Genomic DNA, 27589 nt, shown 5'->3' on the forward strand with positions numbered 1-27589 from the left:
AACTGTGTTTTTTGGGGTCTTTACAGGAAGCCTACGAGTATGACCACGTGGAGAGCTTTCTGTTGGGAGTCGTCATGTTACCTGTGACACAGCTCATAGACTTATCAAACCAGCTGGTAAGGTGTTGTTTGATCTCCATTCTCATTAAAATTAGCTTACAAAAAAAAACCTCCGCTCTACCAGATCTATCAACATTCAATACCAGCTAGTTCACAAACCTCAGAGTGACCCCCAAGTGAAACATTAAGAGAAAAGTTTGAATCTTGATCGAGTACATTTTAAAATGTAAACCTGGGCTGCGTTTTACAAAAGAACTTACGACAAAGATATTCATATTTTAAGTTTCATAGAATACTCTTTTATGAACGAAATTTATATAAAACCATTTATGTACAACTATTTTGATTTCTCCAATTCTATTTTACAGCCATTAAATTAAAATATTGATTAGTTTGTGATTTAATAAGCATTCATTAATTTGATCATGTCGTAAGTTCTTTTGTCAAACGTAGACCTGCATGTGATATTCAGATTATATTTTCAAACGTAATGTATTGATTTTAACCTTATATCGTTATATATTTTCAAAAGGATTCAAAATTCCATCACTTGAATGGAACACGTAATGGAAAGATTCACCTGAAAGTTGATGTACAGTTCAATGACAAAGACAATGTAAGTGACAATTATTATTACAGTACCTCTGCAAGTTATTCATATCATATATTGCATTGTTTCTTGGTTTGTGATCTGGTTTATAGTGATATTAATTGATTTATTCATTTAACATATGTATGAAATGATCAGACTTCATTCCCTACTCAAGCAATTGTAATGTAGCTGATTTAATCCTGATGTGTGAATTCCCATTTTTTTTGTAGCTTTACTCGTGTATTTATTGTAATGAATGACTTTTTACAAGTTATAATTATTTCCTTTATGTTTCATTGTAAACTTCTACTAATATCATCATCAGAAAGTTATCGTTTGTCTTGCTTCACTTACTCTTAAAAAAATGAAGTGGAGCAGGAATAGCCATGAGCTTCTGATGTTTGCTATGGACTGTATTCAGGGTTATTTTTGCCCTTGATTTTTTTTTATCTTCTACACTTGCAAATGGTTTCACTCTTGATTGAATTTGCCCAGATATTGGAATTGATATATTCAAAATTTGTTTTGAATCTGCCTAGAATTTAATTAGCCCTCTGACAATGTGGGGGAAAGGGGCGATAATAAAGCGAGGACGAATATATCCCTGTTGTAGGTACATATATTACGGGAAAAGTGGTTATTTAACTGGTGCTAAAGTATGAAGGTCAAACAATACGCGGATATGTGATTAACCACCCTAGATTGTTTAATATTTTACAATATGCGCGGGGGTATTTTACGTGGTTTTCAGCTTCAAGCGTAACTAGTGTAAATTTCTGCCACGCTTAAATAACCACTTTTACAATAGGTATTTATTGACAGCATGTATATTGATATGTTATTAAGCATGTACTTTATAGGAGGAACATTTGAAGAAAAAATTCTCAAATAAGCGAGGAGACATGTTTATCCCAAAGTGTTGCATGGAAATTCCAACATGTGAGTGCATATTTCTAGAATTACAAATACATGACTGTGCCTATACATGTACTGTAAATTCCTTATTTCATGTGAGTACCTGATACCCTGATTCTGCTGTTTTGTATCAAATCGCAAGAATATAAAATTGAGATCAATATTTTTTAGTTATAATTTTCTATAGTTCAAAACTGTCTGAAAAATAAAAGCGAGACACTAAAATCCACAAGGGTTAATTGCCTCTCGTGATTTTATGCAGAAATTGATTCCTATACATGTATATAGCTATTCCTAGCATTTGATTAGGAATCTACAGTATATGCCTCTTTTGTGTGACAAGTTGAAATATTTTTGGAATCTTGATGTACATCAGATGGTTGGTATTCCATGTAAACAAAGAATTATATATGCCTGCTAATAATAAATGGACATTTTATTAGAAGTCTCTACTTGCAGATATTTGTCTTACATGGATATAAAACCTACCGCATGTCCTCTCAAAATAAAAAATTGCTCACTTAAATTGATTGTTGCAGATTAGTTCTAAACCTTCCATTCATGAATAAAATATGACTTGTTATAATGGCAATTCTTTTTTTAATAGTAAATGTCTGAACTAAATTGAATTGATGGCTATTTTGAAGTTTCTGTTCAAGACCATTGGGTTATTACTACATGTTTAATAAAATTACCATTTAGATTACCCACTTGGGACTTTTAAAAACGCTTTGTTAGAGTAAAAATGAAATAATGTTTAACAGGAGATAAATTTAATTTCAGGTGTGGAAGCAAACATTGCTCAGATGGCAGATGTTTTTGAGGACAAATTAAATCAAAGGAATTTGGTTTCAAACCTTCAAGGTTCATACAATATAATTTTCATTAAAAGGCCATAATATTCCAAGTGTGCAATTTTCACAGTCTATAAAAACAACAACTTTTTTTTTAAATTCTATGTTACATTGTACAGTCATGTACAATCAAAAACTTCTGAGGTCACCCAAAAACGTCCTTCTCATTGACTATAACTACCCGTATAGAATAGAAAGGTGTATGATAATTAACACCAAGCTATTTAACCAATTGTTATTTTTATCTTTCTAGCTTTCGACATGTACTATAGATTAGTTGCCATTTGAATTAATTGTTTAATAGAATGTTGAATTTCTGTTGTTTATTTACTTATCAGGAAATTTTTTGATGGTTTTGCCGAAGTTGGTAACAAGGGAAATGGTTCTCTTTCCTATGTGGCCCTCTCTGAAGACAGACAGTGTAAAATACCATCCTCTATGCTCTTACAGATGTAAGTAGATGTTCTCTCTACTCCCCATCTCTTCATCTCTCACCTACTTATCTCCCTTCTTTGTCAATCTCTCTCATTTTCTCTCTTTCTCATTCTCTCTCTCTATCCATGGTTGAAAGTTTGCGAGGAATCTCGTCACAGACTTACATCTCTCTCTCCTATTGTAGTGGAGAATACTCGTTTAAACAGTGGTGAAGATGACAGATGGGATTGGCATTTGATGAATGCCCCAGGATTCGAATTACAAGAAGATTTTATCCTTAAAATTGTCTTTACTTGGGTAGTGCAGTGTGTTCTGCTAAGTTCAAGGGTCAAGGTGAGAAATAGAAGATCTGGTATTCAAGCCCCATAGAACCGTAGTCCTTTAAGCTGGGACACACACCTTTACCAACATTTTTGTCTTCTGTGATATAAGAAACAATTGTAGTGACAATTAAAGGAAAAGAGTTTTTACAGTTAAAGTTTACTAAACAATGTAGCCTAAAAAGTTGAAAGTGAATTACCGTAATTGTTGCATGACTTTTTAGTAAGTGTTTTTTTCCTTTTCAGCTGAGTCTTCCTGACTGCAAGTTGTTGTTTCCAGCTTTGGCCAATGAAGATGACATTGACGCTAAAATGGTACTTATAATAATAAAAAAGAGGCATTGTAAATTTCAATTATATTTTACTCTGAGCAATCACTCTGAATTCTCTTTTTCAAAAATACCCCGGTAATCTTTCTGCACATGCTGAATTAAATTACAATGTACATATGTATATATAAATTTTATTTAGAACTTATTTATTTTTAAACAAAACTGCAATCCTATAAGGTCAAAGGCAGCTAAAGGCATTAAAAAAAGATGGAGTATTTTAATTAAACAACCTTAAAAAGGACTATGTTCGGTATGGTCAAATATCCGCCCCCGATTTCAACCAGTTTTTAAATAGTATCGTATAAAAATCAAATCTTCACAAATCATTGCATAGAGGATGCCTATAACTTTAATCTTGATTTTAGTCATCTCTGCTCATTCGCTGTTTATCTATGACGTCACCTAAATGACCTAATTCCCGCAAATTTGCAAACAAATGAAAATATTCTCACTTTTGCTCTATATTTTGCATTCGGAAGTAAAGAGCGCAGGTCTGCTCAAGTGCGATTTTAACATATGTTTTTCTTCAGATAGTTATACACATTATACTAAAATATTGTACTTGAGCAAGCCTGCGCTCAATGTTTCCTAGTCGAAAAACCATCGGAAAACACCCATATTTTGCTACAAAACATCAATTTATCAAAATAAGGCAATCTTCATGACGTCATTTCTACATTATGACATCACTTTGGTGATAACCTTTTACACCTTTATTTCCTATATGATTTTATCTATCTGTGACCTTATTTTTAAAGCTCTTTCTAAAATTTTGATTTTGGGGGCAAAAAATGCATAAAACTGTATATAGTCCTTTCAAGGCCATCTTTGACTCAGTCATGTTTAACAACTTCTCCCAAATATTTCTTTAGGTAAAACAAGAATATATCACAATATATCGATCAAATTTATAAACAAAAATGAATGAAACAATATTTTAAAAGAAAATGAGTTATGTATGAGAAAATTTGGAAATTTTATTGAGAAATCCATGGACTGATTGCCCTAAAACTATGACCTGACTAACAAGTGGGTCAACAACAAATTCTTAAAAACAAAGCTGAAAAAAGGCAACCAACTTATAGATGAACAAAACTTATAGGTGAGTATATGACTAATTCATTTTATGGTTTTATAGGTCCAGAACTGTGTTTACTCTTTACTGAACTTTAGCACTGTGTACATGAATATCATCCGAGGTCTGGATTTCTCTGTGAATTTTTACGTCATGGGCAAGAAAAATCATATGAAGAATTTGAAGTCAATTCATCGAATGGTTGTGAAGAAAATAGATCAGACAGGGTTTAATATCGTACCTAGTTTCTACAACAGCAAGCATCATTTATTGCTTTGTCCTGGCCACAATAATGCATACATCAGAACCAGGGGCATCTCCAAAATATCCATGAGTGGCTTTGAAAGTAAGTTGGTTTTTTTTTTTAACATATAGAAATGCCTCTTGTGTTCCTGATTTTATTTCATCTTTTATTTTTCTAAAAGTGGAGATTTATTGTACATTTGTAAGTGAGAAGAAATATTTTAAAAAGTTTACAAAAAAGTGAAAAGAAATATTTCATGGTAAAAATTGCTTAGCACAAAACATTCAAGATTTCACAAAATATTGCACAAGATGTATAATGATTCACAGAAAATTGTAAGCAGTATGCACAAAATGATTCTTGCTATGTAGGACAGGTGTAGTAGCATCCTTCAAGGTATACCATGCCCTTCATGTATACTTTACTTCATATATATACCTTATAATTTACCATGATGTTAATTTTTAACCTTGTTCTTTCAGCTTACAATCTGTTTATCCAGAACTTGGTCCTGACCAAAAATAATCTGACCAGTCTTCCAGATGCCCTGTTCTCATCCCTGAAACAGCTGAAGATTGTGGACCTATCGGAAAACATTCTGGAGTCCATTCCCGGGACCATTGGGCAGTGCCACCAGATGGAGATTCTGCGTATCCAGGACAACAACTTGGCTGATCTCCCCATGGAACTTGCTCAGTGTACGAACCTGCAGGTGTTGAATATCTCCCGTAATCTGATGAACGAGCTCCCCGTTGTGGTTCCACTGTGCACAAGTCTTGAGCAGTTGTACATGAATGACATGTTTATGACAGAACTACCAGAGGAAATAGGTAGGAAAGGACTATATATGATATGGGCCTAAAATGGCCCCCTAAAATGAACATCATCATTTTACTATAATTCTTTGTTTTCTTAGTCAAGATATGTATGTGATGTGTTTACATAATATTCGTTTTGGTTCAAGTGCCCACAATTTAGAAATATGACATCGTAAATACAACCTTTTCCCGCCATTTTTGCATTTTTTTTAGCATAAAACTGCATGTTTTCAAGCAGTTTTTCCTTTTGAAAACATTGAGCGCATGCTTGAACAAACAAAATATTTTAATCAGAGATGTAGCTAGCCAAGACTAATAAGTGACAAAAAAATTTTCATTGTTCAAGCATGCACTCTTTATTTCCCATTCGTAAATAGATACGAAAAATGTCAATTTTTGGCTGATTTTGATTGAATTATAGAAATAGCGTCACTTCTGACGTCATATACTGCCATTAAGTGCCAAAAAATCAAATAAATAGATGTAAAATATATTCAATATCAACTCTTCTTAAAAACAAGTTAACATTTTATTGTACCCGAAACACTTAAAAAATGGCGAATTATGGGGGCCAAATTTAACTCTTATCATATATAGTTCTTTATGAAACAGTCTGTAGTATTTTTTTTTTCACCCTTTGTAATTTTGCTGACCAGAAAAAGACATTTGCCAATAATTGTGCCGGTAACTGTCCTCATTTCTTAGATAATGTTCAAGCTGACTATTTGGCATATGATTCTTGGAGATAATAATGAACCACACCATTCCTTTCCTAGACAAGGTTTTCGACAGGTCATTGGTATCTTTTATTTGGAAATGGCGAGTTAAAAACTTGAGGAGTTGCACAATCAAGTTTTCATTTTATTCATTCTCCATTACATGCCCTAATAAAACACTGGGAAATAAAAGTGGTGTGCAGCATGAAAAGAATTTTATCACAAATATAGCAGATATTTAACATGTGTGTAATACACTGTTATCAATTTCAATAATCCAATATACAACATACATAATAAAATCCTTTTTGTTAATCAGGATTATTGGACAATTTGGAGACCCTCTAAATGTACAACATACATAATAAAATCCTTTTTGTTCATTAGGATTCCTGGACAATTTGGAGACCCTCTATGCCAACGGGAATTGCTTCACAACTCTTCCTGAAAACTTCAGCTTGCTGTGGCGACTGACAGATCTGTCGTTACGTGGCGTCATCTGGTTTGTGAGCTCTCCCTCCTACATCATGTCCAGGGACCGCTTCACTGAGCTCCTTGAGGTGCACGGTCTCAGGAGATGGCTGGACGCCCACAATGAGGTACATAAATATTATGTCCATAGATAATGAGGTATCAAAATAGAGCTTAATGTCACATGACTTTTTGAGGTCTCCAAATATAGCTTTATGTTTATCTGGTCCTAGCTTTAACAATGAGGTCTTGAAATATTGTTTTATGTCTGGTCCTTTAACATTAATCCTTTTTGTCCCCCGCCGCAACGCGGAGCGGGGACATAGAAATGCCGGGCGTCCGTCCGTCGGTCCCTGGGTCCGTGTGTCCGTGTGTCTGTATGTCAGTGCGTCCGTCCGTCACACTTTTTTGTAAGCGCTCTCATGCCTACAAATTTTGACAGATTTTCATTACATTTATACCAAATGTTTATACTACTAATACCTTGGTCAAGTTCGAAAATCAGCATTGGTTGATACTTTTTTTTGGAGTTATGGGACTTTGACCCCAATAATGACTCAGTTTTATCCAAAAATTGACCTTGTAAGCGCTCTCATGCCTACAAATTTTGACGGATTTTCATTAGATTTATACCAAATGTTTACACTACTAATACCTTGGTCAAGTTCCTAAATCAGCATAGGTGGCAGGGGACAGTTTTTTTGATCCAATTCATTGTAGCCAAGGGATGCATGTCTTCGGAACTCTGTAACTAGAATTTCCTCAGTTCCCATTCAGCACAAATACCTTTAATTCACTCTTTATAAGGCCAATCACCAATTTCTGAAGAAAATTGCTAATCAAAACCTGTAAAATTCTCTACATACTGGTTTTTATGAGATTTTGACCCTTTCATATTTTGCTAATTTTTCATGATTTTTCAGCTTTTTAGACCTCCCCCAGCTAATTCCCTGCAGAGGGTTGACCTTCCGTACCGCGTGCATGCTGCACTATCACATGTCAGAAACTTACCGGTGTATAGTTTACAATGTCCCATCCACCTACTTTTCGTGTTATTTTACCTCCCGTCTGTAACTTGCAATTTCACTGTGTAAAGTCAGCACAACAGTCAAAGCCGCAGGTTTCGCATTTTACTTCTGATTCTCATGTACCTAACATAAGGGGCCTACATATTGCATATCAATTTCAACAAGAGACACCCCTCTAACTAATGATAATCATTAAAAATCATTTCATGAATTTTAGCAACACTCATAAGCCTTCAAGTACAGCAACTCTCAATTTTACAAAAATATTGACGGGTACTTTATTCGAAACTGTCCCTTGCTACCTTTAACATACACTCACATTCTCTGAAAAGTCATCTTGTCTTAAAATTACAAAGCTTATGCTATTCTGAAAAAAAGTACACCACATTTTGCCAATTCCATTGAGGTTTAAGAAAAATATGGCCATTTAAGTGAACCCACCATTTCCACTTTCCTCTATTTAACACAGATTCACAGGGCTCTCCATAAATAAAGCATCTTTACCTAATCTTTTAGAGGTCAACTGTTGTTCAACCTCCTTAAATAAGAAACCTTATTGAATACTACATGCATCTGCTTGATATTATCATGATAAAAGCATCACATCACTTAGAAATCCCTTCACATGTATACCCTCCCCCTATCTTTTGATTTTTACAAGAAGCATTAGTTTGAACACTTTAACCTAATATTATGAAACTTGTGGCAGTTTCCTTGAGTCATTTCTTACACATAATTGAAAACAACCATCACTGATATTTAAAATTGATCTTTTTTGGTAAATGGATGATTTGTAGCATTTTTATTCACAAAAAGTCATGTCGCCCTACATGTGATTTCTTGTTTTCATGAAAAACTAAGCCTATAATCATATTTAGTGGATAACTTATATATTCTGGTTTCTAGTCTCCTTTCAACTTTGCTAAATTAGTGAGACCTACAAGTGTGACATGTGCGTTTAATGAAAACGAAATTCAAACACACCCGGGTACCTGGGGACGGATGAGAATTCCATGAAAAAGGTTCAAATTTTACATGTTTTTCTACATTTTTGATGCATATATAAAATAAAAGGGTAAAAATGTGTTGTTTTTTGTTCATTTCAAGAGTAATTATCATAGCAGATGTTATTTCAAGGTCAAATGTACAGTTACATATTCTACATGTAATGGTAATGGAGTCCATTGGAAAGAGGGGGTGGCTTTTTCAATTCTGTAAATACATCTAAAATACCATTTTTTGATAGGAAGGAGCAAAAACTTGAGTTTTTTGACATATTGTATACTTTGATAACTGCATTTGTCTACATGTAAAGTTCATTTGAAATAAAAATATGCTGTTTTAAAAAAATTAGGTGATATAAGTCGGGTGGATTAATGTTATTTCATAAAATCAGACAGCAAAATGGCTGCAAATTCATAAATTTAACGATTTAATTGATAAAAACTGTTTTAAAGTATTTATTCTTATCTCAGTAATTAACTTAAGCCTATTAATTGTCATAAGGATAGGAAATGCCTACTCTCTAAGCCAATTTACTCTAGTGGTGGTCATTCTACACATTTAAGAGGGAGTTACTCCCCTTGAATATTTTAGCTAATAAATGATGTCATGACATCTATGGCCAAGAAAATCATCCATTTTCACAAAATGTATTACTTATGGTACAAAATCCACTCAAAATTACACTTAAAGGAGAAATATGAAAATACCATGTAGTCTTGAAGGTGGCAGGGGACAGTTTTTTTGATCCAATTCATTGTAGCCAAGGGATGCATGTCTTCGGAACTCTGTAACTAGAATTTCCTCAGTTCCCATTCAGCACAAATACCTTTAATTCACTCTTTATAAGGCCAATCACCAATTTCTGAAGAAAATTGCTAATCAAAACCTGTAAAATTCTCTACATACTGGTTTTTATGAGATTTTGACCCTTTCATATTTTGCTAATTTTTCATGATTTTTCAGCTTTTTAGACCTCCCCCAGCTAATTCCCTGCAGAGGGTTGACCTTCCGTACCGCGTGCATGCTGCACTATCACATGTCAGAAACTTACCGGTGTATAGTTTACAATGTCCCATCCACCTACTTTTCGTGTTATTTTACCTCCCGTCTGTAACTTGCAATTTCACTGTGTAAAGTCAGCACAACAGTCAAAGCCGCAGGTTTCGCATTTTACTTCTGATTCTCATGTACCTAACATAAGGGGCCTACATATTGCATATCAATTTCAACAAGAGACACCCCTCTAACTAATGATAATCATTAAAAATCATTTCATGAATTTTAGCAACACTCATAAGCCTTCAAGTACAGCAACTCTCAATTTTACAAAAATATTGACGGGTACTTTATTCGAAACTGTCCCTTGCTACCATAGGTTGATACTTTTTGTTGGAGTTATGGGACTTTGACCACAATAATGACTCAGTTTTATCCAAAAATTGACCTTGTAAGCGCTCTCATGTCTACAAATTTTGACGGATTTTCATTAAATTTATACCAAATGTTTATACCACTAATACCTTGGTCAAGTTCCTAAATCAGCCTTGGTCAATAGACTCGATACTTATGGAACGCCAAATTAACAAATATTCAAATATTTGTACCTATCTTCAAATAATTGTACCTATCTTCAATTAATTGTACCTATCTTCAAATCATTTGAAGATAGGTACAATTGAATTAAAGATAGGTACAATTGAATTGAAGATAGGTGTAAATAATTATACCTATCTCTAAATAATTATACCTAGGTACAAATGAATTATACCTAGGTACAAATGAATTATACCTATCTTCAATTCAATTAAAGATAGGTTCAATTGAATTATACCTATCTCTAATTCATTTGAAGATAGGTAAAATTCATTTAAAGATAGGTACAATTGATTTGAAGATAGGTTCAATTCAGACATATCTACAAAGGATTTGAAGATAGGTACAATTCAATTATACCTAGGTTCAATTCGTTTTGTTCATTGTTGAAAATAATGAACGCTCCCTTGAAGACATTTCAACATGGAGGGAAACGAGCAACCAACGAAGATGAAAGAAGAAATATATATGTGTATGCAATATATTTGCAAAAGGCATCATTTATTTATTAAAACATGTATACCCGAATACCCCAAAAGTGACGGAGTTTGGGTAGTGACGTAGTTAGGGTCACTATATATACCTAGTATATAAATAAAAAAACTGGCTTTATTTTTTTCCATAATTTTATCAAAGAATGTATAATTCAGTTGATAATCACTCTATTTATTAAAGCGGTAACAATTATTATGAGTTTTTGTTTGTTTTAAGGCTCAATCTTTCAAAAAGTTGACAAAATCATAATTATATATTGCCTATTTTATCATCCCGATCCCGATTTTATTTCTATGTCGCCTTTCTTCAATCTTTTTTTTTTTCATTTTCATTATTTATAAATATATGAAGGTGTTAAGCAGTAATGTCACCTCTGATTTTTCTTTTATAGATCTTTAGGACATCCATTTTTTATTATTATCTTGTATATCGAATGACTTTATTTATAAGTTGTGACGTAACGGAAATGACGTACTATACAGGGAGTATTCATTATTGCCAATATTTTAGTAATTGAAGATAGGTTCAATTCAATTGTACCTATCTTTAATTCAATTGTACCTATCTTCAATTCATTGCATTTGTACCTATCTTCAAATCAATTGTACCTATCTTCAAATGAATTAAAGATAGGTATAATTGAATTGTACCTATCTCTAATTCAATTTGAAGATAGGTACAATTAAATTGAAGATAGGTACAATTGAATTGAAGATAGGTACAATTGAATTGAAGATAGGTACAATTATTTGAAGATAGGTACAAATATTTGAATATATGTTAATTTGGCGTTCCATAGATACTAGTATACTGCTTGACCGGCGGGGGACCCAGGAATTCTATTCTTGTTTACTTTGTTACTGCATGTGGATCTCCTGCAGCTAAATCTGCATTAGGAGCAGAAATAATTATGTTTTAATTATTTTATTAACATTTTTCTAGAATACAGTACTTTATGACTTGGTGTAATAAGAATTCAAATAGTGATTTTTCTCCTAGGACAAAGAGGAGTTGTTTAAAGCCTTTGATGAAGATGGCAATGGAATTCTAGACCAGAATGAAATTGGCAGGCTCAATGCGACAATTTACAACATTTTCCCCAGATTTGGTTACAAAGGAAAGGAATTACCTGGTAAGTGTTTATTTGATAGCTTTATAAATTTGATAAATATGATAAGTTGTATCCAATACTTTTGACATATACCATATTTTTCGGGGCATAGGACGGTATTTTTTTTCCCCGATGAGCAAGCCCCGGCCTATCCCCCGGGGATCGGCTAATCGTAGACTCAAATTTGAAAAAATTTAACAGTAAAATATAAAATCCACTGTTTTTATCCATTGTACTGTTGTAGCAGTTTATTATGAGGGTTGGTTTTTTTTTCATCCTTTTGTTCCATAGTTGTCCCATTGATAATTTTTGTAAGGACATCGTGAGTAATAAAATGTACAGTACTGTACGAGGCAATCAAAAGAATTTTTTCCCCCGTTCATGTATGAACCCTGGAAACTATTATTGCGTAGTAAAAAAGAAAATGAAACCGGGTAGAATGTAATATGACGGAATTTTTGTGAATTCTTCATGTCTGCGTTCGTGGGAATCACTGGTCTATGGTGTAGAATAAATCAAATGCTTTTTGTTTTTACAATTAATTTTCTGTTGGATGAAATAACGGTATTCTGGAGTCGTGTTTATATACAAAGGTGTGAAACCTGTGACTCAAACACAACCTGGAGACACGTAGTGTACACTGTTACACTTCATTGCATTAACTGTGTTTTTAACATTACAACTTCTCTGCATAACGGCAAGTCACTATTTAATTAATTAATGGAAAGAACACAAATATTTTATGTTTGGTATTTCGTTTTCTCATTCATAGCGATTACGGGGGATAACTCTATTTGAATATGAAACCATGCGTTGAGCTAATGGACGCCATACCCCGTATTTACAAGTAGCTTTCAAAGTATAACTTGATTAAATGAAATTTAGCAATAAGGTATTAATAAAATATAAAAGAATTGGTAAAATATTATACTTAGTTCTACCGGACAGAACCTGGAGGTTGGTGTTGCAATTAAATTTACACTATGTAAAATTACGATATGTAACGATACACCGACAAATACGGGAGAGACCAAACAGCCACAAAACACAGATGTATTTTTAAAAATTGCTTAAAATATATATGTTAAGCAAATTTAATAACTTTAATTACTCTTTTGACTTTCTACATCGATATTCTGAAAGTATGTACTTCATACGATGACTTCCTTAATCAGCGGTCATACTTTCACTATAGTAATCATCAATTGAAAATCGGCTTATCCCCAAATTCGGCTAGTCTAAGGATTTTTCTTGAATTTTGTCTAAAAATGAGCAATTTGGCCTATGCCCCACATCGGCATATGCCCCCAAAATACGGTAACTGAATCAGGAACTGAACTTAATGACTTTTGTACTTGTGCATATGAATATTCAAGAAAAGAATCAGTCTCATTGAAGCTTTTTTTTCAACCCTACAATTAGAAATGTACTACTGTTGAAGTTTAATTGATATTTCATTCTAAATAACATATTTTTAAGACTTTTGAGATAAGCAGAAATGGCCAGTGTAACGGGATGAGCGGAGGCTACTCCAAAAAACAACAACTAAAGACATCTTAAATTTAACAAAATTTATTAACAAAAAAATAAGAGAAAGAAAAGATAGAAATATAAACACTAAACTACACAAACACTCACACACCTTTCACTCAACAAGAAAAAATATGATGTTTATACAAATGACCAAAAATATATTAGAAGAGTGTCCGAATCTCCAGGGCTGTAGTCCTGGACCAACTACGGACAACCACAACTAAAGTAGTTGCGTCACCACAATCATCATCATCATCACCATCGTCATCATAATCATCGACACTATCGTCAACATCATAGCCTACAACACCATAATCATAATAGACATCATCGTCATCACCATAATCATCTACTTCATCATCATGGACATGACCATCATCATCATCGTTGTCGACATCACCATAACATCATCGTCGTCATCAACATCACCATCACATCGTCATCGACCATGAACGACATCATCATGGACATGACCATCATCATCATCGTAGTCGTCGACATCACCATAACATCATCATCGTCATCAACATCACCATCACATCATCATCTTCTCAACATAAACAATATGACACACGGTCAGCTATCCGTGTCCGTGTCAAATGCTGAACTTGAGAGACTAATATATGCCCGAAAGGCTTCTAACACGATACCCCCTTCACACACTAAGCACGTATTTATCGCTGGACAGCTCGGCCGGGTATCTCTAAGCGCCTATTGTTAGGGTCGGCCAAGCCCGTTGCAAAGAATTATGGAACCCAATTATGTAAAACAAAATTGGGTGCGTTCGATATGAACAGTGATTGTCACAGCCAGAGATCTGCCATTTGTACATGAAACGGTGGAATTCCATCTAAATCCTCTTAGTTTTGCAAAAACAACTTCCAGTTGTATCAGTTCTTTGATTTTTTCAGATGAGAATACAGAGAGTGGATTTCCGATGCAGATCTTGCAACTGTTGAACCTCCGTTACCTTAACCTGTCCTACCAGGGGCTGGTTCACATCCCTGAAAGCATCTCCCTGCTCTCCAGCCTCCAGCACCTGGTGGTCAGCTACAACCCCCACCTCCTCAACATTGCTGCTGAGGCCGGCAGTCTGCCGCTAATGTGTAAGTGGTATTAGGATGATCAGTCTGCTCTGATTATGTTTTTTGATTCTTGCTTAAATCTCTCAGTTACAGCTGTGCCTGTAAGATACTAAGAACATTATTCATTTAGCTGTGTATCTATTCAGTGTTTTCAACCAAAAGTAGTTTATACAAAATTAAGTACATTGCCCAATGACAGGCTTACACATGCATATGTTCATTTATATAAATAAATAGGTACATTCTGAAATATGCTAATTTGAACCCATGCCAAATATCATACATGTTAACAGTAAAGATATCTTCATTCTTGAACATTTATAGAAATGTAAAATACTAAATATTCTAAATTTATATAAATAATGATATGAGACATTGGAATTTTTTTTTTATTTCTAATTAAGCTTTAGAGATGGCAGAATGCCCAATTTTGAAAACTCCACCCAAGGAGATTCGTAGCCAGGGCTTCACGGCAAGCTACGGTTATCTGAGGCGTCTGTTGTCTGGTTCTGTGGAGTGTAAGAGAACCAAATTAATGCTGGTCGGCTTAGGTGAAGCAGGGAAAACAAGGTGGGTCTCCTGGAATAGCTATCATAAATGCATACAATATCAAATGCCTGATTTTTTTGTTTAAACTTGTAATGATATGATATATGCATGTAAAAAAAGCTCTAGATGTAGATCTTGAATATTTTAGATCATTTGGAATTTTTTGTTGATCCAGTAATCAGATTTATATAGCAGTAGGATACATTTTATGAATGTAACATTATTGTTCTATCATTGTGTCTTGAAGCTTGGCAAGAGCTCTTCAATCTGATGATCTCAAATCCAGCCTTACTGGGCATGAAAGCATCACAGATGGTAGGTATCAATAATCATGAATGTACTTATCTGGGTAAACTTTATAGTGGTAAAAATGAAAACATTTGATATTTTAATTTTTAACAAAATAAAGTTTTACAAAATGATATTAATATTAATATGAGTAGATAAACTACGCCCTGACTCTCTTTTGAGATTCAGGGTAACTTTGTAATTAAGCAGTAGAGTAATATTTATCTTGTGTGTGATATGTAGAATATAAAATAAATAATGACATACCAGACTTTATTTTCTGTCATACTGTTAAAAGGACATGGAAATTCTTGAGTAATAGTTAATATGATTTATGGATAATTGAATTGTTTTAGAAGTTAACTTTTATAAATGTCCATTTTCATTTAAGCTTGTCAAGTCCATAGTCCATATGCATGTACATGTATTTCATTGTTCCAGGTATTGACATTTGTACCTGGAAAACCTCCAGGGATGGAGAGGAGATTTCCTACAGTATCTGGGACTTTGCTGGACAGACCGTGTACTACAACACCCACCATGTAAGTCATGTGTATACTTCCCTTCATAGTGGTCCTAAGCTCTATATAATTATCTTCTTCTTTTTTTATAAAGATTTACTTTATAACTCATATGATTTAATATAATTATTGCAGTTTTTCCTGTAAACTTGGCTGTATATAGCTCACACATGTAATTTCATATATTTCAGTTTTCCCTCTCAGATTCACTGTATATAGCTCACACATGTAACTTCATATATTGCAGTTTTTCCTATCCAACAGAGCTGTATACTTCCTCGTCTGGAATGTTAGACTCGGTCACGAGCATGCTGGACTTAAATTCTGGCTCAGCTCAATTTCTGTCCATGCTCCAAAAGCTCCAGTTCTCATTGTGGGAACCCATATTGATCAGGTAGAATCATTATCAATTAATATTTACATTCCACATATTTTTTGCATGTAAAGTGTCTGGAAACTACTGTATGACACCGTAACACTCACGGGTAGAGAAAGCTTAAAATGTTGAGTTTTATTATGACGTTACAAACATCGCACACTGTAAAATGCAACATCACAAGCGAAAATCAAAGTACACACGTGGTTGTTACAATGCCTCTTCTATTTATATATGAACTTACCCATAGGATAAAATAGGCTTTTTAAGGTATAAATCACATTTGCAGAGAAGGCAAGAAATAAAAAAAATGTAAATAAAATTAAATCATTATGTTTTGAAAGGTATAGTGAACTGTGTCATAACTGCAGCTGCAGTGTATGCATACAAATTTTCATAACACGTATACGCATGTTACTCAATTTGTATGCACACACTGCTGCAGTTATGAGACTATATCTTTAAAAGAATAATGATTCAGTGCTTAATTGAATTAATATTTGTGTGATTATAGAGATCATGTCCATGACCAGATATTTGTGAACAGTTCTTAATACATGTATTGGTATAAAGAAGTCAGATACGGATTAGGGCTTAATTTTTCTAACAAAGGCGATAGAATAGTAAATTTTTTCAGTGTTACAGTGCTTCAAGTTCAAGATTGCAGTAGAAGGTTGTTAAATTGTTGTAAATTTTGTGGGTATATATCACCCCCAGTTTTTCATCCCTAAGATTTTAAGCACAGCCTTTGTTTTGTATACATGCAGTGTACAAGTAAATCACTGAAATAATATCTTCACCAACTTAGAAAATATTTAAATGTTTCCATTATGATGCTTTAGGTTAAAATTCAAGATGTTATGCATTAAATAAAAATTATTTATCTAGTGTCTAAAAGTATTGTGTTATTTCTCACACCTGTTTAATTTTGTCCCGTTCTTTATTATGCATTGACTTCTGGAAAATGGAGCGAATTGAAAACTGCAAGACATGCTGTCTTTAAAAGCAACTGGGTTGGGGCAAATTAAAAGCAAAATCTCTGACAACTTGGGTAAAATTAATTTTGAGCACAAACAACCCTGTCTAATTAAATTGTAAATTGTAGTGAATATGGTGTTTATGAAAATATTTTTGTTTTTAAAAGACATATTTATTCAACCTATGAATGAATTGTTATTATACAGGTGTCCAAGATTGAGCTACCGATGGAGGAACTTAAGGCATCATTCAGTCAGATCGAAGGGTTCTACTTTGTCAGTTCTCTTACTGGACAGGTGTGTATTCATAGATTATAGAGAGAGAGAGAGAGAGATCGAGAGAGAGAGAGAGAGATCTGTATTTATGTACATGAACAAATGTATTCTGTTTACCTTGCATATAAAAGAGGAAGACATTATGTAGTTTCTCATCTAATTTTAAATTATATAAGCCATCCTATTGAAACAATAGTAAATGATACCATGAATGATTCCGATGCTATTGGCCGTATATTTTATAGATTTAAATAGAAAAAGACACAATTCATCTACTATATAAGCCTTATCAGTCTTGAATATATGCTAGCAGTTAGTGTTACTTAGGAGTAAAATGATGTTTTTCTGTCATTCAATAAAAACCTGTCACGTCATTGTCATTCATTACAATCTTCTTTATATATGTGATTTTAAAAAAAAGTGTTGGACCTTAACACAAAAAAAAAATTGCTTATTGCTGGTAGGTTTGGTAATGTGACTGTCTACAAAAATTTGTTGGGTTTTTAATATCCATAGATGCTTTGGCTTTGCCTTGCCTTCTCTGACTGTAGTCTTTGACTGTTGGTATGTTGCAATATGCTGTGATCTTTGAAGGGTCTTGATGATCTGAAGAATAACCTGATAACTGTGACATTGACCCAGGGATACATGGGGGAGTCTATTCCAATGGCCTGGCTGGAGTTGGAGGAAATCATTAAGAAGTAACAAGATACATTGACTTTTCATACATGTACCTCATTTCGATTGTAAATTTTTTTGCTGATCAATCAAAACTTATCTATCATATGTTTAGATTAAGATCTCTAAGATCATAAGCAGAAATGAAGCTGCCTATATAATGCTCATTGTATGTATAATGTATACAATTAAAGTTTTGTACGCATTAAAAACAAGTTAAAGTAAAATGACTAATTCAAGATCATTAATCAAATATTGATGTATTCTTGTCTAGTTCTTACATGTATTTTTCAGGCTTAAAACAAAAACAAAGATGGATACCATAGAGTATAGTCAGCTTTTTAAGCGAGCTGGTGTGGCAGGCATCGTGAACGAGAAAGAGGTTCGTTCATTATCTGGGTAGATGCGAGGATAGATGTGGGTGGTATTTGACCAGTAATAAACATATCAGTTTAATAAGAGAATAAAGCTAGGGTTCATAGAGGTCCATCAGAAATTATAGTTTATAGAGGTTGACTAGATGCATATTTAATGCATTTCAAAAAAGGTAATTTTATAGTTAGAAAAAAAGATGCAATACTTGAAATAAAAAAAATTAAAAATTGACTGAATGATTCAAATATTTTAAAATGCATTATTTTCCCACTTTCATTTTGGTGTATCACCTGATAATTTGTTTTGATTAACTTTTCATTCAATTTCCCAAGTCCCTTATTTGAATGAGGAAAGATCCCTATTATTGAATTGTATACTAAGATAATTTTATCATGCTACCGTTTCAGTTTGCGGAGGCAGTTGCCTTTCTACATGATCTGGGATCCCTGCAGCACTTTAGCGGTAACGAGTACCTCCATTCCAAAGTGGTGGTCAACCCTCAGTGGATTGTGGATGTCATGGCATGTGTCGTGTCCGTCAAGGAGAGCCCGATCAAGGTCTGAGTCTGAAACTCTGAAATAAGCTTATATTTAGAAACTCAAAATTGGTTACCGGTAAATATGATAATGGTGGTCTCATTAAGAAAATGCCTGGTCTCTGTGAGGTCTTTAACCTTTGATTACCTACAATGTATGTTTTAGGCTTAGTGTTGTTCAACATTACCATTATTGAGACAAATTGATGATGAACATGACACCATTATTAAAGCAAATGGTTGATAAACATGGCCATATTGAGGCAAATATTTCATAACCATGGCCATTATTAAAGCTTGTTCATTATAAACATTGCCGTTATTGAGGCATACGTGTAGGTTCATAATCATGGCACTTATTGAGGCTTAGTGTTTATTAACACATCTTTGTTTTCACTTTAGAATGGAAGACTCAAACACGAGGATTCAAAGAAAGTCTGGAAAGATTACCCAGAATCCTTGCATCAATGGCTGTTACGGTTGACTGAAGAGTTTGACTTGACTTTCTGTATTCCTCAAGAAGAGGGTTCTAAAGAGAGAGTGAATCTAGTTCCATGTCTCCTTCCTGAGAATAAACCGAAGGTAAGAACTTTGCAAATTTATAAAATAAAGAGTGCAATTCCAAATATCAAAATTTAAGATATTCTCATGTTTTTATGAACATCTGCAGTCCATGTTCACTAGAATACATGTGCATGTGTGATTAAGGGTTGAGAAGGTTGAATATAATTTATGATCTGTTTAAACAGTTTGAGTGGCCAGAACCAGATAAAAAGAATGGAGTGACTGAGACAAAGATGGTGTACATGTTTGACTACCTGCCAGCGGGACTCTTCAACAGGGGACAGGTAAGATGGAAACTTTCTGTCAGAGAGAATTGTAATTAGCTGAATCAATCTGGGGAACTCCTTATAGCTTGCTTTGAAGATGAGAAAGAACTTTTTGATTTGTCAAAAGTTGTAAACTTTCTGTAAACCAACTTAATTTATTTGCCTGCAAGAAATTTTTGTGAGGTTTGCTTGAGTCTTAATGTCGCAAATATTTATTGCTGTGTTTTAGTGTTGTATGAATTAAACTGTAGTGTGATATACTTTCCAGCATTTGTATTATAGTTTACTTTACACTTTTTGTGGTTTACCTAACACTAAAATGTGGTGTACTTTACACTGACTTTAATGCAGTATACATTTTACTGTAGTGAGGTATACTTTACATTATTTGTATTAATTGTTTTATATATTTTTTACTGCAGTATGGTACACTTAGAACTTAGCGGCTGTATATGTTATACTTACTTTACATGTTAGTGTAGTATACTTTACTCTATTTGTAGTGAATTTAATTTACACTTTAGTGTGGTATATTACTTTAGACTATAGTGGGGTTTTATAGTGTTTGTTGTGTGGTATACTGAACACAATGTATAGAGCCCCACCCCCCAGCCCCCATCTAAAAAAAAGATGTACAATTTGGTTTGTATGGTATTTGAATTATGGTGAGGTGCTGTAGAATCTTTTAAAACCTGTTTCTTGTTTCAGGTGAGACTTCAGGAATACTCAGACTATTACATTATATGGAAAAAAGGATCATTCTTGAAGAAGGATGGACAAATTGCTTTACTGCAGCAAACAAAGTGAGTTCAGTCATAAGCATATCATCTTCTGTTTAAAGGTCCTACAGAAACTGTAAATTTTCTATATGAGGTGACTGTAATTTTGTAGAGCTAACATTATTTCAGCATTACAGTTATTATTTCTAGGATATGTTGGAACTTGTTGTCTTGATATATCTTCATGTTGTATTACAAATTTTTAAGAAGCACAGATGTTCAGTCTGCTGCATTTGTGAGGATCTGGGTTCAAAACCCAGCAGAGGCAATAAGTGTGTTTGTTACACAAATTTTAAGGTCTATTTTGCTGCATTATCTGTATAGTCCTACTCAACAAGCTTCCCTTTGATTTCAGAGATACCCAGATGGTAGTAAATGTTCAGGGTAAAAATCCGGAGATTGTCCTGTTCCACATCCACGAGGTGTTCGAGAGTCTGATCCTAGAGGCATACCAGGGGGTGAAGTATGACTTCACCATCCCCTGCCCCGACTGTCTCAAGCACTCGGCCAAGGACCCCCACATGTTCCTCTCCTCAACCATACGTAGGGCCATAGAGCTGAAGGCACCGTTCCTACAGTGCATGGCCTACTTCCATACAATCTCTGTAGTGGACTTGCAGTGTAAGTGAATGCTTTGTCATCATTATCTCTCGTACAAGTAACCAGGCTCCAATGACTCTGTTAGTGTATTATATTGTATTATTCTGCTTTCAGCCATCATGCCCCCAACCAGTAACAACGATTTTGATGTCCACATCCAGAAGGCAGTCAGTGGGCTACAGGACTTAAGACGCAACATGAAAATAGGTCAGGAAGATTTATTTTAGGGGGTGGGGTTGTCTTAATTTACAGCAACTAAAGTTTACCCTTTCCAATTGAGGATCTAAACCCATCACATAGATATGCCTATCCTAAATTTAAATCCTGCAACAATAATTATACATTAACAGTGTTTTAATTAACAAAATGAGATTTCTGTTTTTAAACACTCCCTGTGGTTTGCCTTTTAGTCAGAATTTTACACATTATAAAGGATCTTCAGTCATTGGGAGCATTCTGTAAAGGAGCATGCATTTGACAATCATAATTTTCATACAAGATAAAACAAAAGAAGAGTAAAAAGTTTATTAAGGAACAGGTTGTCAATGAGGCTGTTTATTTAAATTGTGCTTACAGTACTGTGATACCATGCAGTTATTACAACACAGATGATGTCACACTGTACTTGTGTTGAGCATTTGAATATACAATGTACTTGCTCTTTTCAATAGCTGTGCTATTGCTTTGATGTGTATTTCATGTCAATCAAACTCTAGAACACAACATTAAGTTCACAGCAAGTTTTATTAACTTTAAGTACATTTACAGTAAAAAATATAAAAAGTTATATGGAAAAATATAATTCTTATGAAAAAGTATGTAATATCAGCAAAACTGTATACAGTGAGTAGATATTAAAATCAATAACACAATATTTGCAGGTTTGTGAGCAGAAAGCCTATAACTTTTTGTACTAAAGATCAACTTATATCACTATAGTAATATCAATGTTAAATTTGCATTTGGGTGTTGATATCAGGTTTTCTGTAAATGGTGTAAAGACAGGGATATTGATATCTCTTAATGGTCCTCGATGCTCACACTTGGTAAAAGTTCTGCATACAAACCCGAACTCCTTAATTACTTAAAGATATGGATTTCTATCATGTCTTTGACATGAAAAGGACAGAAAAAATTCAGTTGTTGGTTAAAACATAAGTTTTTTAAATTGTACAACTATTCATAAAAATAAAAGTCCTTGCGGTATTCGAACTTGGGACCTTCAGATTGGTAGATTGAAGCTACACCCATTGCGCCACCGAGATAGACAACAAAGGATTTTGGCAATATAAACTGTTTCACAATCTATTCAAATCGCCATGTTGTAATGTACTGTCATTAAAAGTAGAAGTCAGAGGGTGTGGAGAATCCTTAAGAAGGCTCGAAGGTCCTGGCCATTTTTAGACTGTATAAATCTCTGTTATAAGAATAGTTCTCTATAAATGAATATTGGAAAACACCCAAATTTAAATGGTAAAATATATATGATTTCTTCTTTCTAAGTACATGTAATAGTTTATAGCAAAACAAATGATATCTTAAATTAAGTTGTAGGTAAATCTGATGGTTAATTTGCTGACCATCCGACCTCCTTTCATTGTAAGCACATTGTAGTTGTCCTGGTGTTGTCATCAGCTATTCTAGTGTACAACAGTATATGTATGTTAATGTTATATAGTTGCTATCAAGTACGGTATATTTTGTGATTTTCGTGATGATCTAATTTTTTCCTTTTTTTTTTGTGATCACTTTTAAATCACAAATTTTTCAATACGCAGAAAGTTTTTCCTGTATTTTTTGCTTTAAGAAACTTTAAAAATCGCAAAAAATGACTGATGCAAATAAAAAATTGAAACATTTCCCCATTTTCACAAATTTTGTGATATATGGAAAAAACCCTGGATATATTGTGCATAGTATGTTATGGTCATCATGAGTGTTGATATTTATTGTTTTGTACATAAAATTTTACTAAATATTTATGCTATTGATATCTTAATTTCAGATGTCAGTTATTTTAATGGCTTTTATATAAATTAATTTGCACATAGTAAGTTATACAGCATGATATGCTTTCTCCACTGTATATTGAGGTCATCATACACTAGTTTACCAAAACTTTCCTCAACTGAGCCTACCCCTGGCTTCCCAGGAACAAACTCAGGGGAGGGTATATTATAGAGAGGCTGAACATGCTCTCTTGGCCTGTTCATGTCATTTTCTGCAAATCTGTACAGTCGAATTAGCTCCTTGCCATGATAATTTTCTGCTTTCTTTGTATACTTTTTCATTTTGGCCACAAAGTCCTGACAGATTTTTTGATACCATGCTTCAAATTTCTCTTGATATCCCGCAATAAGACTACGGTTCTCTTCTACTTCCTCGTGTATCCGGGCTTTGACTTTGTCCACAAGTTCAGACTGAATGAATTGGTCCTCAATTAAACACTCCTCCAAAAGGTGACATTCTTCAAAAGTCAACCCCTCAAGGGTAAGCTTTCCTTTTTTGTACAGATCCAGCATACACATCATCTCCTCTTTCTTACTGCGGGAGAAACAAGGTCGTGGGTCATTCGTGTTCAGGTTTTTACTGCACATGTCACACACCATCTTTTGACAGAAATGACAGTATAGGGTCATGAAGCTGTCACTGTGTATTGGACACTGAAGAATCCCAGTGTGTGACTCCCACAACTTCAAGCTGATTGGATGATGCTTGGCACTGACCTTTGCCCTCAAATGGTGGTGCTTGCACACACTACACATGTCTTTGTTACATTCCACACAGTGATTTTCCACTTTCTCATATTTTTTACACAAATCACAAAATATGTCTCCTTTATTTACACCACCACTAAGAGCCAACATCTGGCTGTGGCCTTTCATCGATGGTGCTGTCTTTGTGTGTTCTTGGAGTAGGCCATGGCTCTGAGCCTAATGTTCATATCAACAGTCTGTCATCCCCAAGGTCATAAGGAACCTCATAGAAACTTTAGCTATCTTTGAAAAGACTGCAACAAAATTTGCAGAAATAAATAAAATGTAATACAACTTTTAAAATTACTATGCTTTTTTAATCTTCAAGACATGTTCAGCTTTTCACACATTTGTATTTATACATGTATATGTAATGTCCAATGTTTTATTTAATCTGTGCTGTATTGGCTGAAGGCTTTAACTTTATGTTGCATGCTTGATGTATATGATATGCAACAAACAAAACTTATTAGCTTGATTGGATACTAGACCCATTTCTTTATTTTCCCAGGTACAGTTACATGGCTATAGCTTTATCAAATATTATATATTGCACAAGGAAGTGAAATTCTCTTTGTTTTCATTATATAGTTATATAATTTTGTTAACTTTACATTCAACAAAAGAACAAAAACACAAAATTAAACTCTGTTTGTAAAATACAGTGTATCAACAATAATTGTTAAAGACTGAAATCTAGTACATATAATTTATGATGAAAGCCCACCCCAGGTAAACAAAAAACCCTTCTCCCCTGAGTACGGTACTTTTTCTTACCTTAATTTTTCTACAGCTTTAGATCAGTTCTATCTTTAGCACAGTTACCTAGCACTATTGATTGCATCGGTGAATAACAACAATACTGATTGCTGACTGAACATTTAAATGGACGTTCCCTACTGCCCTACAGTGTTTATACAAGATTTTCTGAACTTCTAACAAATGTACACATGTATATGATTGTTACAATTAAAGGGAATTTAGTTTAGAGAATGGCTCCTGTGATTACCGTATATAGCAAATTGCAATCTAATGTTTTATAAATATAAACACAATGTCCTGGTTGGTTTATGAGACTTTAAAAGCAGGTACATGTATGAGGCATTTACACAAATGAATACTTAAACAATAAAATGCTATCTTTGGTGATTCATGTGGGATATGAAGGTGGCAACATTGCAGAAAATATACATAACCTGTGTAAGAGGGTTATTTAAATTTTTTCTGCAATGATCACTACCTTTATAACCCACATGTGTCCTAGGGTCAGGGGTTCAGACCTTAGAATGGGTCCAATATGGCCAAATAATGAAAATTTATTAAATCTTAGAAAATCTTTTTCTCTATCCACATATATGTATATTAGAGAAAAACTATATGCATGGTTATGTTGTTCATGGATCCCTCTATCAAAATTGTAGAACTCATGGCCCCTGGATCTGGGGTTCAGTCCCTAAGGTGGGTCCAATATGACCATAAATTGAACTTAATATATTAAATCTTAGAAAGTCTTCTCTACTTCATTAGCGAGGGTAGATTTATTGAATGCAAAGTTATGATGTCCACGGAGCCCTATAACTATATTGTGAAATTCATGACACCTTGGCCAATGTATGGTTCTGGCCTTTGGTTAAGCCCAATATAGCTATACATAGTGAAAATGGATGAAATTTAAACAGTATTTTCTTTTGTTCTTTCAATGCTTTGAGGGATAAACTAAATGCATTGTTATTATTCTATTCCCTGATTCCTGAGTACTGCAAACTCTTGCCTTGCCCCCCCCCCCCCCCCCCATCTTTTTATGAAATGATTTATGCAAACTTGAAATAATAAAAGTGGTGGGAAACAGTCAGAGGAGTCATTGATTAGGGTTTAGACAAAAAATCAAGCTTAAAATGCAAACTGACAGTCAAGGCCTGTGGGCCTTTTGTTATAAAATACTAGTTGTGCATTTGAGTTAAAGACTAGTATAGGGAATTATTAATATTAATATCTAAAACATTTGATATGACACTGCATGGCACAAAAATGAACTGTCTATAAACTTGCACAATGTTCAGAAGATACTTTTCAAATTTACTTGGTAATTAGCACTAAACTAAAGAGATTACTATACATTTTTATTGTTGATACAGACCTGTTTCTGTCTTACTGTGTGGCTGATGCCCCTGCTGATGATAGGAATGTCATACATCCAGCTCAAGTGTACAAAGACTTAAAGAATAATGGATATACATGGTGAGGAAAATTTTTTTGACTTAAGCTACTAATGAATGTGTATATCAAGCATAACAACACAGTTGAAACTTAGGTATCTTGTACATCCATATCTTAAACTATATAGATATGAGTTCAAGTTTGGACCAACGTTTTTTGTTGTTGATAATCTTATGCTTGATGCCTTGAATTCTTCAAATATTTCATTGCTATTTTTTTTTATCCATTAATGGCTTCAAGACAATGAAATCATAAATCTACATGGAAAACTTTGAAAATTCAACCTCATACCTACATCTTGTATACCTAGTACTGGTATAAAGTGAAAAGTAACCTTGTATTCATGCATGTACGAACAGTTGGTTCCCTGAGGAGAGCAACCAGTACTCTACTGACCTGATGGCTAGAGCTCTGATGGATTCCACCATTTTTGTGGTGTTCATTTCAACCAGTTACGCAAATGATAGGTCCTGTACAGACATCTTTAAGTATGCCAAGCTGACTTTGGGCAAGCCAATGGTGGTTATTGTAGTGGGTGAGGACAATTTCTCCTGGAGAAAGACCAACCTCGGGCTGCTTCTTCCTGATGTTGTGAGTGTAATAGTAATATATCTCTCTCTCTGCCTGTCTGTTTGTCTGTCTGCCTGTCTTTTTGTTTGTCTGTCTGTCTGCCTGTCTGTCTCCCTCTCTGAAGAGCATACATAAACATTTTTACACTAATTAACACAAATCCAGCTAGGTTGAATTATGCAGTGTCCATGTATACAAGACATTAGTGCAATTACCTGTCCTGAATATTTTGGATTTAATACATGTTTATTATAAAATGTATGATGAATTGGTTCTCATCTTATCTCTGTTTCCAGTCTTTTGTCAACATGATCAATTCGAAGAAAGACAATTACAACTCAAAGTTCCAGGAACTCCTGGGGAAGTTGGATGAGTTGATGAACTTATCAGTGAAGGCCAAGGATGCTGAGAGCCCCGAGTGTTTCATCAGCTACTGCTGGAAAAACTCGGCACAGGCCGTCGCACTAGGAACCAGGTCAGACATTTACACTGTCACACCCTATCAAGTTTTTTTTAATTCCATCTTGTACAAGGAAACTGCATATTTCTTACCAATAATTGATGCACAACAGTTTAGCACA

The 27589-nt window shown here is 34.1% G+C and overlaps 2 protein-coding genes across 3 annotated transcripts in view; one reads left to right on the forward strand and one right to left on the reverse strand.

The window, feature by feature from the left end:
* Window positions 1-27589, forward strand: part of LOC128175795 (uncharacterized) — a 65574-nt gene that overhangs the window by 18468 nt on the left and 19517 nt on the right. For both annotated transcript variants that reach the window (XM_052841639.1, XM_052841638.1), the window contains exons 29-56: window positions 27-116; window positions 592-675; window positions 1512-1590; window positions 2350-2430; window positions 2759-2872; window positions 3040-3188; window positions 3422-3490; window positions 4646-4928; window positions 5309-5656; window positions 6748-6959; window positions 11952-12084; window positions 14508-14702; window positions 15086-15251; window positions 15478-15545; window positions 15960-16060; window positions 16287-16433; window positions 17600-17689; window positions 18263-18369; window positions 18641-18728; window positions 19129-19278; window positions 19659-19838; window positions 20006-20104; window positions 20795-20889; window positions 21221-21486; window positions 21580-21672; window positions 26357-26459; window positions 26798-27029; window positions 27305-27483. In XM_052841639.1, the coding sequence (XP_052697599.1) occupies window positions 27-116; window positions 592-675; window positions 1512-1590; window positions 2350-2430; window positions 2759-2872; window positions 3040-3188; window positions 3422-3490; window positions 4646-4928; window positions 5309-5656; window positions 6748-6959; window positions 11952-12084; window positions 14508-14702; window positions 15086-15251; window positions 15478-15545; window positions 15960-16060; window positions 16287-16433; window positions 17600-17689; window positions 18263-18369; window positions 18641-18728; window positions 19129-19278; window positions 19659-19838; window positions 20006-20104; window positions 20795-20889; window positions 21221-21486; window positions 21580-21672; window positions 26357-26459; window positions 26798-27029; window positions 27305-27483 (4001 nt within the window). The remainder of the gene's footprint in view (window positions 1-26; window positions 117-591; window positions 676-1511; window positions 1591-2349; window positions 2431-2758; window positions 2873-3039; window positions 3189-3421; window positions 3491-4645; window positions 4929-5308; window positions 5657-6747; window positions 6960-11951; window positions 12085-14507; window positions 14703-15085; window positions 15252-15477; window positions 15546-15959; window positions 16061-16286; window positions 16434-17599; window positions 17690-18262; window positions 18370-18640; window positions 18729-19128; window positions 19279-19658; window positions 19839-20005; window positions 20105-20794; window positions 20890-21220; window positions 21487-21579; window positions 21673-26356; window positions 26460-26797; window positions 27030-27304; window positions 27484-27589) is intronic.
* LOC128175797 (tripartite motif-containing protein 45-like) lies at window positions 21977-25768 on the reverse strand. Its single transcript, XM_052841641.1, has 2 exons — window positions 24999-25768; window positions 21977-24475 (listed from the first exon to the last, which is right to left on the reverse strand). Exon 2 carries the CDS (start codon window positions 24348-24350, stop codon window positions 23502-23504), a length of 849 nt encoding a protein of 282 aa, XP_052697601.1. The 5' UTR covers window positions 24351-24475; window positions 24999-25768; the 3' UTR covers window positions 21977-23501.

This window comes from Crassostrea angulata, chromosome 3, assembly GCF_025612915.1.
Source record: "Crassostrea angulata isolate pt1a10 chromosome 3, ASM2561291v2, whole genome shotgun sequence".
NCBI lineage: Eukaryota > Metazoa > Mollusca > Bivalvia > Ostreida > Ostreidae > Magallana > Magallana angulata.